This window comes from Bombina bombina, chromosome 5, assembly GCF_027579735.1.
Source record: "Bombina bombina isolate aBomBom1 chromosome 5, aBomBom1.pri, whole genome shotgun sequence".
In the NCBI taxonomy this organism is placed as follows: Eukaryota; Metazoa; Chordata; class Amphibia; order Anura; family Bombinatoridae; genus Bombina; species Bombina bombina.
In genome coordinates, this window is record NC_069503.1 from 333,511,273 (window position 1) to 333,524,438 (window position 13,166).

Consider the following 13,166-nt stretch of genomic DNA (forward strand, 5'->3'; position numbering starts at 1 on the left):
CCACCTGGAACAGGACCTTCTCCGCCGGACTTCAGGAACAGTGAGTAGCAACCTGGGGCTTAGACTTAGGGTTTTTTAAGGGTTTTTTATTTTTTTATTTTATTTAGATAGGGTGGGCAGTAAAAGAGCTGAATGCCCTTTTAAGGGCAATGCCCAACAAATACCCTTTTCAGGGCAATGGGTAGTTTAGGGTTTTTAGTGTTAGGTTATTTTATTTAGGGGGGGTTTGGTGGGTGGGGGGTTTTACTGTTAGGGGGGGCTTTGTGTATTTTCTTGTAAAAGAGCTGATTATCTTGGGCAATGCCTTGCCAAAAGCCCTTTTAAGGGCTACTGGTAGTTTATTAGAGTAGGGGGTGTTTTTATTTTGGGGGGGGCTTTTTTATTTTCATAGGGATTAGGTATAATTTTTTAAAATTTGGAAATTTTCTTTTTTCTTTTCTGTAATCTTAGATTTTTTTCTTTTCTGTAATTATAACTTAAAGGGACAGTCTACTCCAGAATTTTGATTAGGCTGTCCCTTTAATTTATACGTAGTTTATTTGTATTTTTAAAGTAGTGTTAGTTTTTTTTTTAATTTAATAGTAACTTTAGTATTTTGTAAATTAGATAATTTGGGATCATTTAGGGGGTGTTAGGTTAGGGGGGTTAGGTTAGGGTTTATGTTTATTGCGTTGTGGGCTTTGGCGGTTTAGGGGTTAATACTTTAATAGGTTTATTGCGTTGTGGGCTTTGGCGGTTTAGGGGTTAATAGTTGTAATGGGTTTATTGCATTGTGGGTTAATGGTGAATTAGGGATTAATAGTTGTAATGGGTTTATTGCGTTGTGGGTTAATGGCGGATTAAGGGTTAATAGTTGTAATGGGTTTATTGCGTTGTGGGTTAATGGCGGATTAGGGGTTAAAAGTTTTAATAGGTAGTTTGCGATGTTGGGGTTGGCAGATTTAGGGGTTAATAATTTAGTTATTACTTGTGGTGTGGGTTTGATGGCAGATATAGGGGTTAATAGTTTAATTAGTCTTATTGCGTTTTGGGGAGTTGTCGTTCTAGGTGTTAATACATTTATTACTAGTAGTGAGAGGGAGGGATTGCGGATATAGGGGTTTTTACATGTCGGGCTTATTTTTCGGAGGCGTGTTAGACTTTTACAGGAGATTTGTTATTTTCTTTACTTTTCTTAGGCGCCGGTAGTTTCTAAAGTTCCGTAAGTCACTGGCGACTCCAGAAATTTGTATTTACGCTCATTTTTGCACATCGCTAGTTTATCCGACTTACGGCACTTTATGAGCTGCCGGCGGGGTATATGTAATACCCCGATGTGGGAGGTGAAATTACGGGTGGCGCGGGTTGCAGCGCTTGCGGCGAAGCCTGCGCCATATATGTAATCGTGCCCCAAATGCCCAATTTTTAGAGTAGGTTTTTTTAGATAGGCTTTTTTTTGGAGGGGTTACTTTTATTGTAGAATGGGGTTGTATTTTTTGCAAAATAGAGCTAAATCGCTTAAGGGCAATGCCCTACAAAAAGCCCTTATAAGAGCTATTCCTGTAGTAACTTCTAGTGTTAATATAAGGATTTTTATTTTTGGGTGTTTTTTCTTAAGGGGGGCTTTAGTGTTAGAATAGGTATAACTATGTTTTTTTATTTTCTGTAATGTTAGGTTTTTTATTTCCTGTAATGCTAGTTTTTTTTTTTATCTGTGGGGGCGTGGTGGTTTAGGAGTTAATAGTGTAGAGGAGCAGTTTGCGATGTAGGGGTGTGGCAGTTCAGGGGTTAATAGTGTAATAGAGCAGTTTGCAATGGGGTTGTGGCAGTTTAGGGGTTAATAGTGTATCTGGGCAGTTTGTGATGTGAGGGTGTAGCAGTTTAGGGGTTAATAGTATAGTTTAGTGCAACTTTTCCTCAGGCCAAACTCTTTATGCAAGCATTGCTGCTCGATGTCACCCATAGAGAATATGAGGACCGTAAATTTTACTGCTTGAACTCATGGTAATACAAATACCGTGCCACTTGTAATATGGATTTGAGCGTAAAAACCAATGCAATCTTGCTACTGCGTTTGCTTTCCTTGCACTAACGATAATGCTCCACTCACAATCTGACCATATAGTGTCATTTTTAAACCCCTTCGGACTTTTTCGACCGGGGAGGTTTGCACTCCCTGCTCACAATTGGCCATGTGAGCAAGGGGTGGCATTGCACACAAGGCAAAGTGAGTAATTAAAGCTGTGATGCCAAGAGGACAGTGGCAGAGATGTCTGTCCAGGGTTTAGTGCCTGACTGGCTACCTTTAAGGGGTGTGAATCAAATTTTCTCTACTTCATTTTTAATATCAGTTCATGACATGTGTAGAAACAGGTATAAATCCCCAATCTTGAATTCCAAAATCCTGAATTATTATTATTATACCCCAGGTTCTAAACTAAAAATGGGCCAGCTCCTATGATTTACATTCCTACTTTTAAAATAAAGATACCAAGAGGACGACGAAAAATTGATAATAGGAGTAAATTAGAAAGTTGCTTAAAATTGCATGCTCTATCTGAATCACGAAAAAAAAAAATGTATTTAGTATCCCTTTAAGAAGCTGGGGTCATGTGACTGCAACTTGTAAGCATCTCTGCCACCTTAGAGGTGGTGGAGTTAAAACCCCTCAAAATTCATTCTATTTAGGGTGATTGACAGACAAACTGCACAAGAGTAGAGGGCAGGACTGCATTTTTAGTTTAAAACCTTGTCTGTCTGTGACTTAATACATGGGGTCCAATTAATTTAACTTTAGTTTAAAGGGCTAGAAACCAAAAACATTTCTTTCATGATTCAGATAGATCATACAATTTTAAAAACAACTTTCCAATTTACTTCTATTATCTAATTTGCTCCATTCTCTTGATGTCCTTGTTTGAAGGTGCAGCAATGCATTACAAGGAGCTACTGGGAAGTAGCTGAAATCAAATGGCAAGAGGCATACCTTAGGTATACCTTTCAACAAGGTGACAAAATAAATTAGACAATGAAAATTAATTGGAAAGTTGTTTAAAATTGTATGACCTATCTGTACCATGAAAGAAAAAAAAATTGGGTTTTATGTCCCTTTAACAAATTGTCTAATTACTCATAGCATAAAACCAATAACTTTTTGCATTTATTTGCATTTTAATATATTTTTACTGTTTCAGCTAATCAATCAAATGCATATATGATGTAATTGTAGTGCAAGTTATTAATAAATTTCTATATTATAGCTGTTTAGAGAGAACTTAATGTTTTACCTTTTATTCTCTGGGGAATATTTGAGGCCTCTGCTGTTTTCTTTCAGCGTGTTCGAGGTCGAAAAGCCAGTCTTCAAGAAATTCAGCTGGTTCACTCAGAACATTATTCAATGCTGTATGGCACCAGCCCTATGAACAGGCAAAAGCTGGAACCCAGGAAACTTCAAGGTCGGTGTTAGCTTCTATACTTTTGAGAACTCTATAAAACAGCACAGTTATTACTCATAGCTAAATTCAACTTTATATATTTCGTAAGAAGAATGACAAAAAATCTAACTTTTTTTTAAGGTTAAATGTTGTTTTGTAATGTCAGAATAAAAGTGGAGGTAAATATGAAAATTCATGGAAAGGAACACGCTTACAGATTTAAACAAATTTATGTCAAGGCCTTGAAATCTCATGTATAACATAAACGTATATATGTATAATTTTGTCACTTAAAGGAACATTGGATACTTATTACTTTTGGGTAAAACGTTTCCAACACTCACTAGAGAGGCCAAAAGCAAAATCTGTAAACTAGGTTTTCAAAGTTCTGCAGATCTACACCAGCTTTTGTGTTTTCAGCATTTGCAGGTTGCAGAATTTACTTTTTGACCTCTCTAGGGAACATGGGACAAATACAATTTTTTTACAAAAGCAAGAGGTGTTTAACGTCCTTTTAATAAATAAAATGTATTAATTTGTCAAAGGGTAGCATGTTTTTATGATTGTTTTATGCATTGTGTTTTTCTTCATTATTCAAGTGTATTTATTTAGATTCTTTAAAGAGACACTAAAGTAAAAATTTAACTTTCAGAATTCAAATACAGCATGCAATTTTAAACAACTTTCCAATTTACTTCCATTTTCCATTTGTTATTTTTATATGCACACCTTCTGATGCACCAGCTCCTACTGAGAAGGTGCAAGGGTTAAGATTATGGCTCAATGATCGAAAAGGCTACGAGGCGGCAAAATATTCCCAAAAATCCTTGATATGTCGAGTGAGCCTGTTGTAATATTCCAAGCTTTCGATATAGCGGCATCACCGAGAGGTGTTTACTATACATGCCATTAGTCTGCGATTTTGGCTATAGATAACACCTCAGCATCGCTGCCCATATTGGCAATGTTAATACTCCTAAATCGAAGTACCCCACAATCGCAAACTATCACTACGCTAATAAAGATCTAAATCGCCACATACTATTCTATTAACCTCTATACCGCCACATACCCACCGCAAGTACTATTCTATTAATCCTATACCGCCACATACAAACCGCAAGTACTATTCTATTAACCCCTAAACTGCCACATCCCACCGCAAGTACCCTACACTATTAAGCCTAAGTCGTCACAAACCCCAATGCAAACTAACCTTACTCTACTTAAAACATAACCTTCCCTCTAAACTAAACCTCCTAATCTATTTTATATAACAAAAAACTAACGGCTAGATTACGAGTTTTGCGTTATGAGGGGTGCGGTACTAACTTGCACGTTATTATCACCGCTCACTTTCCTACAGCGCTGGTATTACAGGTTTTTAAAAACCCGGCGTTAAAAGGCAAGAAATGAGTGTAGAGCAAAATTGAGCCCCATACCGCACTCCAATACCAGCGCTGCTTAAGTTGTACGTGCTTGTGCACGATTTCCTCATAGAAATCAATAGGGAGAGCCGGCTGAGAAAAAGTCTAACACCTGCAAAAAAGCAGCGTAAAGCTCAGTAACGCAGCCCCATTGATTCCTTTGGGGAAACACATTTTATGTTTACACCTAACACCCTAACATGAAACCCGAGTCTAAACAACCCTAATCTTACACTTATTAACCCCTAATATGCCAATACCCCTAATATCGCCGACACCTACATTATACTTATTAACCCCTAATCTGCCGCTCCGGACATCGCCACCACTATAATAAACATATTAACCCCTAAACCACCGCAATCCCGCCTTGCAAACACTAGTTAAATATTATTAACCCCTAATCTCCCGCCCCTAACATCGCCGCCACCTACCTACATTTATTAACCCCTAATCTGCCGCCACCAACGTCGCCGCCACTATACTAAATTTATTAACACCTAAATATAAGTCTAACCCTAACACCCCCTAACTTAAATATGATTAAATTAATAACTAACGCCTAGATTAAGAGTTTAGCGTTAGCCGTCAAAACCAGCGTTAGAGGCTCCTAACGCTGGTTTTGGGCTACCGCTGGTATTTAGAGTCGTGTAGGTAAGGCTCTTATACTCACTTTCCAGCCACGACTTTTCCATACCGCAGATCCCCCTACGCCATTTGCGTATCCTATCTTTTCAATGGGATCTTTCTAACGCTGGTATTTAGAGTCTTGGCTGAAGTGAGCTTTAGAAATCTAACGACAAAACTCCAGCCGCAGAGAAAAGCCAGGAGTTAAGAGCTTTCTGGGCTAACGCCGGTTCATAAAGCTCTTAACTACTGTGCTCTAAAGTACAATAACACCCATAAACTACCTATGTACCCCTAAACCGAGGTCCCCCCACATCGCCGCCACTATATTAAATTTTTTTAACCCCTAATCTGCCGACCGCACACCGCCGCCACCTACGTTATACTTATGTACCCCTAATCTGCTGCCCCTAACACCGCCGACCCCTATATTATATTTATTAACCCCCTAATCTGCCGCCCCCAACGTCGCTGCTACCTTACCTACAATTATTAACCCCTAATCTGCCGACCGGACCTCACCGCTACTATAATAAAGTTATTAACCCCTAATCCACCTCACTAACCCTATAATAAATAGTATTAACCCCTAATCTGCCCTCCCTAATATCACCGACACCTAACTTCAAGTATTAACCCCTTATCTGCCGACCGGACCTCACCGCTACTATAATAAAGTTATTAACCCCTAATCCACCTCACTAACCCTATCATAAATAGTATTAACCCCTAATCTGCCCTCCCTAACATCACCGACACCTAACTTCAAGTATTAACCCCTAATCTGCCGACCGGACCTCACCTCTACTCTATTAAATGTATTAACCCCTAAAGCTAAGTCTAACCCTAACACTAACACCCCCCTAAGTTAAATATAATTTAAATCTAATGAAATAAATTGACTCTTATTAAATAAATTAATCCTAATTAAAGCTAAATACTTACCTGTAAAATAAACCCTAATATAGCTACAATATAAATTATAATTATATTGTAGCTATTTTAGGATTTATATTTATTTTACAGGCAACTTTGTATTTTTTTTAACCAGGTACAATAGCTATTAAATAGTTAATAACTATTTAATAGCTACCTAGTTAAAATAATTACAAAATTACCTGTAAAATAAATCCTAACCTAAGTTACAATTAAACCTAACACTACACTATCAATAAATTAATTACATAAAATACCTACAAATAACTACAATTAAACCTAACACTACACTATCAATAAATTAATTACATAAAATACCTACAAATAAATACAATTAAATAAACTAACTAAAGTACAAAAAATAAAAAAAGAACTAAGTTACAAAAAATAAAAAAATAATTTACAAACATTAGAAAAATATTACAACAATTTTAAGCTAATTACACCTACTCTAAGCCCCCTAATAAAATAACAAAGCCCCCCAAAATCAAAAAATGCCCTACCCTATTCTAAAATTAAAATAGAAAAGCTCTTTTACCTTACCAGCCCTTAAAAGGGCCTTTTGCGGGGCATGCCCCAAAGAAAACAGCTCTTTTGCCTGTATTATTATTATTATTATTCTTTATTTATAAAGCGCCAACAGATTCTGCAGCGCTGTCCATGGGTACAAAGATAAAAGTACAGTACAATACAATATAGAAGACACCAAAGTTTAACAAAACAAATACAGGGGGAATTGAGGGCCCTGTTTCCGTGGGAACTTACAATCTAGATGGTAGGAGGGTGAGAAACAGGAGGTGGGGACTGCAAAGGTGAGAATGATGTTAGTGTGGAGTTAGATGGGGCAGCAGTTAGGCAGGTATAATTCATTTTTTACTGATTTAGAGATAGGCTTCCATGAACAGAAAGGTCTTTAGGGAGCGTTTAAAGGAGGAAAGGTTAGGGGAAAGTCTAACAGCTTTGGAAAGTGCATTCCAGATGGTTGGTGCTGCACGAGAAGGTGATGGTAGAAGATGCAAGGAGCAGGTCATTGTTGGATCTTAGGGGGCGGGCTGGAGTATATTTCTTGATGAGTGAGGACAGGTGGGGGGGGCTACGTTGGTAAGGGCTTTGTAGGTCAGGATGAAAATTTTGAATTTAATTCTGCTGTGGATGGGTAGCCAGTGAAGGGACTCGCAGAGAGGTGCAGCAGATACAGAGCGTCGGGAGAGGTGGATTAGCCTAGCAGAGGCATTTAGGATGGATTGAAGAGGGGAGAGGCGGGAGAGAGGGAGGCCAGTTAGTAGGTTATTACAGTAGTCAATTCGGGAGATTACCAGGGAGTGGATTAGCTGTTTAGTAGTTTCAGCACTCAGAAATGGACGGATTTTGGAGATATTGCGTAGATGGTTGCGAAAGGAGGAAGAGAGCAATTGGATGTGGGGAATGAAGGACAGATTGGAGTCAAGTGTAACTCCTAGGACACGGACTTGGGGTGATGGGGAGATAGTGGTATCACCAACAGTGATTGAAAAGTTAGGAACCGGGGTAGAATTAGAGGGGGGATTAGAAGGAGCTCAGTCTTGGACATATTGATTTTTAGGTGGTGAGAGGCCATCCAAGAAGAAATGCCAGATAAGCAGACACCGATGTGAGCAAGGATAGAAGGAGAGAGTGAAGGGGCGGATAGGTAGATCTGGGTATCATCAGCATAGAGGTGGTAGTTGAAGCCATAGGTACTGATAAGTTTTCCCAGTGAGGATGTATAAATAGAGAAGAGTAGGGGACCCAGAACAGAGCCTTGAGGTACTCCAACAGACAGAGGCAATGGAGAGGAGTCGCCACCAGCAAAGGAGACAGAAAAGGACCTATTAGAGAGATAAGAGTGGGTCCAGGAAAGGGCAGTGTCAGAGAGCCCAAAGGAGCTGAGAGTCCGTAGGAGAAGGGGATGGTCAACTGTGTCAAAGGCAGCAGACAGATCAAGTAAGATAAGTATTGAGTAGTGGCCATTTTTTTTAGCAGAAAGAAGATCATTAGTAACTTTGGTGAGGGCAGTCTCAGTTGAGTGTTGGGAACGGAAGCCAGATTGTAAGGGGTCAAGCAGTGAGTTGGAGGACAAGAAGTGGGTTAAGCGATCGAAGACTAGTTTTTCCAGGACTTTTGAAGCTAGCGGAAGCAGTGATATGGGGCGGTAGTTTGCAGGAGAATTGGGGTCGAGGGAGGGTTTTTTGAGGATGGGGTGACCTTTGCATGTTTGAAGGAAGATGGGAATGAACCGGTAGTAAGGGATAGGTTAAATATGTGAGTAAGAGCTGGAGTGAGGGTAGAAGACAGAGACGGTATTAGATGTGAAGGGATAGGGTCAAGTGGGCAGGTAGTGAGGTGTGAGGAAGACAATAAGCAACTCACTTCATTCTCAGAGGTAGGGGGGAAGGTGCTGAGAGTGGTGGAGGGGGTTGCCAGGGGCGGAGATATAAGGTTGCAGACTTGTGTTGGGATATTACTTTGGATGGTAATTGTTTTGTTGAAAAAGTAGTCTGCCAGGTCTTGAGCACTAAAGGCAGATGAAGGGGGTGGTGAAGGTGGGTAAAGGAGAGAGTTGAAAATGGAGAAGAGACGTTTAGGGTTTGTGGAGTGAGTAGATATAAGAGAAGAGAAGTAGGTTTGCTTGGCTAAGTGAAGGGCAGAGGAGTAAGAATAAAGAATGAACTTATAGTGAAGGAAATCTGATTCAGAGCGGGATTTCCTCCAGGCACGTTCAGCAGCATCGGAGCATTTTTGCAGGTAGCGTGTTTGGTTAGAGTGCCAGGGTTGGAGCTGACGACGTGGGGTTTTGCGTATTTGGGGAGGAGCGAAAGTGTCCAGTGCCGAGGAGAGAGTATTGTTATAGTGGGTTGTAGCAAGGTCAGGGCAGGATATTGTGGAAGTGTGGGGGAGTTGTTTTTGAATAAGGTTGTAGAGTTGTAGAGGATCCACAGTGTGCAGATTTCTACAGGTGCGGGGGTGAGGGGGAGAAGTAGGTTTAGCCTGTATATTAAGCTTAAAGGTGAGCAGATGGTGGTCTGAGATGGGAAATGGGAGACAGGTGGCGTCAGAGGGAGAGCAGAGGTAGGAGAATACTAGATCAATAGAGTGTCTGTCGCGGTGAGTAGGGAATATGGTGGATTGTGAGAGACCAAAGGAGTTTGTGAGTGAGAGAAGTTTAGAGGCAGCAGGGGCAGATGGGTTATCAATGGGGATGTTGAAGTCCCCCAGGATTAAAGCAGGTGTATTTGTAGAGAGAAAGTGAGAGAGCCAGGCAGCGAAGTTATCAAGGAATTGGGAGGTTGGTCCAGGGGGGCGATAGATAACTGCCACCCTGAGGGAGAGGGGGGAGAATAGTCGGATGCAGTGAACTTCAAAGGAGGAAAAGGAGAGAGATGGATGAGGCTGCAGGTGCTGAAAGGAGCAGGAGGGGGAGAGTAAGATTCCAACACCGCCACCATGTCTATCACCTGGCCTAGGTGTGTGGCTAAAGTGGAGACCACCGTGCGTGAGAGCAGCAATGGAAGCAGTGTCAGAAGATGATAACCAGGTTTCAGTAATTGCTAGAAGATTGAAAGCATTAGAAATAAAAAGGTCATGAACAGTTGTGAGTTTGTTACAGACAGAGCGTGCATTCCAAAGAGCACAAGAAAAGAGAGGGGATAAGCGCTGTGTGTTAATAGAGATGAGATTGTTAGGATTGCGTGACCTAGAGTTTTTGCAGTGGGGGACTGAGTGAGAGTGTAAAAGTGTGGTTAATGCTGCAGGGCCAGGGTTAGGAGAGATGTCACCAGCAGCAAGCAGTAGGAGGAGTGTGAGTGACAGAAGGTGAGAGGGGGACTTGTAGTAGCGGGTATGATTAGACACAGGAGCGTTAGATGGGGAAGTATTTCTAAGGAGACAAAGTAGTTCATGAGAGGAAAGCATAGGGGATGAGAGAAGGGAGGGTGAGATAAGGATAGTGTGTGGGTTATTGTTGCTACAGGGAAGTGCAGTGATTTTTAGGAAAAGGGCAGACAGAGATAGCAGAAAATACATTGAAAGCATTGTGCAGGTGTATAGTTAGTAGGTTTTACCTGTTAGTGGGACTGCAGTTTCCCCCTCCAGTTTCTAACTCCAGTTCTTAACTCGGCACTTGTAACACAGGGCACCTAGAAGCACAGGCCACAAAGAGCCAAGGCTTCAGAGAGCCAAGTGTTCACTTATTTCCATATAAATTGTAATGATTTGAATCAGGACAGCTGTGCACAGGCAGACTAGTTAGGAGACTGGAGTTATACACACTTGCAAATTAGATTGGGGGAAGACAAATGGTTGGGAAGCACACAGATATTGTACAAAGGAACTGCTAACAAATCTAACAAAAAATCATAAATCCAGACAGCAGGAGAGATGCATACCAGTGTATTTTAGCAAATTAAAGGGATACAGGGGGGCAACCAGGCAGATGAAGGAAGCAGGATAGATGCATACCAGTGTATTTTAGCAAATTAAAGGGATACAGAGGGGCAACCAGGCAGATGAAGGAAGCAGGAGAGATGCATACCAGTGTATTTTAGCAAATTAAAGGGATACAGAGGGGCAACCAGGCAGATGAAGGAAGCAGGAGAGATGCATACCAGTGTATTTTAGCAAATTAAAGGGATACAGAGGGGCAACCAGGCAGATGAAGGAAGCAGGAGAGATGCATACCAGTGTATTTTAGCAAATTAAAGGGATACAGAGGGGCAACCAGGCAGATGAAGGAAGCAGGAGAGATGCATACCTGTAGAGAGATGATATGGAGGGTTAGAACAGTGCTTCATGTTGTTAGTAGTAAAAAGTAGTAAAAAATAACATACAATACCCCCCCAACATTACAACCCACCACCCACATACCCCTAATCTAACCCAAACCCCCCTTAAATAAACCTAACACTAAGCCCCTGAAGATCATCCTACCTTATCTTCACCACGCCGGGTATCACCGATCCGTCCAGGCTCCGAAGTCTTCATCCAAGCCCAAGCGGGGGCTGAAGATGTCCATGATCCGGCTGAAGTCTTGGCCCAAGCGGGGGCTGAAGATGTCCATGATCCGGCTGAAGTCTTGGCCCAAGCGGGGGCTGAAGATGTCCATGATCCGGCTGAAGTCTTGATCCAAGCGGGAGCTGAAGAGGTCCATGATCCGGCTGAAGTCTTCTATCAAGCGGCATCTTCAATCTTCTTTCTTCTGGACCATCTTCATCCCGCCGACGCGGAACATCCTCTTCACCGACGACTTCTCGACGAATGACGGTTCCTTTAAGGGTGTCATCCAAGATGGCGTCCCTCGAATTCCGATTGGCTGATAGGATTCTATCAGCCAATCGGAATTAAGGTAGGAAAATTCTGATTGGCTGACTGAATCAGCCAATCAGATTCAAGTTCAATCCGATTGTTTGATTGGATCAGCCAATCAGATTGAACTCGCATTCTATTGGCTGATCGGAACAGCCAATAGAATGCGAGCTCGATCTGATTGGCTGATTGGATCAGCCAATCGGATTGAACTTGAATCTGATTGGCTGAATCCATCAGCCAGTCAGAATTTTCCTACCTTAATTCCGATTGGCTGATAGAATCCTATCAGCCAATCAGAATTCGAGGGAAGCCATCTTGGATGACGTCCCTTAAAGGAACCGTCATTCGTCGGGAAGTCGTCGGTGAAGAAGGATGTTCCGCGTCGGCGGGATGAAGATGGATCCAGAAGAAAGAAGATTAAAGATGCCGCTTGATAGAAGACTTCAGCTGGATCATGGACCTCTTCAGCCCCCGCTTGGATCAAGACTTCAGCCGGATCATGGACATCTTCCGCCCCCGCTTGGGCCAAGACTTCAGCCGGATCATGGACATCTTCAGCCCCCGCTTGGGCTTGGATGAAGACTTCGGAGCCTGGACGGATCGGTGATACCCAGCGTGGTGAAGATAAGGTAGGATGATCTTCAGGGGCTTAGTGTTAGGTTTATTTAAGGGGGGTTTGGGTTAGATTAGGGGTATGTGGGTGGTGGGTTGTAATGTTGGGGGGGGGGTATTGTATGTTTTTTTTTACAGGCAAAAGAGCTGTTTTCTTTGGGGCATGCCCCACAAAAGGCCCTCTTAAGGGCTGGTAAGGTAAAAGAGCTTTTCTATTTTAATTTTAGAATAGGGTAGGGCATTTCTTTATTTTGGGGTGCTTTGTTATTTTATTAGGGGCTTAGAGTAGGTGTAATTAGCTTAAAATTGTAATATTTTTCTAATGTTTGTAAATTATTTTTTTATTTTTTGTAACTTAGTTCTTTTTTTATTTTTTGTACTTTAGTTAGTTTATTTAATTGTATTTATTTGTAGGTATTTTATGTAATTCATTTATTGATAGTGTAGTGTTAGGTTTAATTGTAACTTATGTTAGGATTTATTTTACAGGTAATTTTGTAATTATTTTAACTAGGTAGCTATTAAATAGTTATTAACTATTTAATAGCTATTGTACCTGGTTAAAATAATTACAAAGTTGCCTGTAAAATAAATATTAATCCTAAAATAGCTACAATATAATTATTAGTTATATTGTAGCTATATTAGGGTTTATTTTACAGGTAAGTATTTAGCTTTAAATAGGATTAATTTATTTAATAAAAGTTAATTTATTTTGTTAGATTAAAATTATATTTAACTTAGGGGGGTGTTAGGGTTAGACTTAGCTTTAGGGGTTAATAAATTTAATAGAGTAGCGGCGAGGTCTGGTCGGCAGATTAGGGGTTAA

General features: G+C 40.8%; 1 protein-coding gene across 1 annotated transcript in view; it reads left to right on the plus strand.

The window, feature by feature from the left end:
* The window catches only part of HDAC9 (histone deacetylase 9), a 2,434,493-nt gene that overhangs the window by 1,464,364 nt on the left and 956,963 nt on the right, over window positions 1–13,166 (plus strand). Inside the window, exon 17 of the mRNA XM_053714127.1 lies at window positions 3,314–3,434. Within this exon, the coding sequence (XP_053570102.1) occupies window positions 3,314–3,434 (121 nt within the window). The remainder of the gene's footprint in view (window positions 1–3,313; window positions 3,435–13,166) is intronic.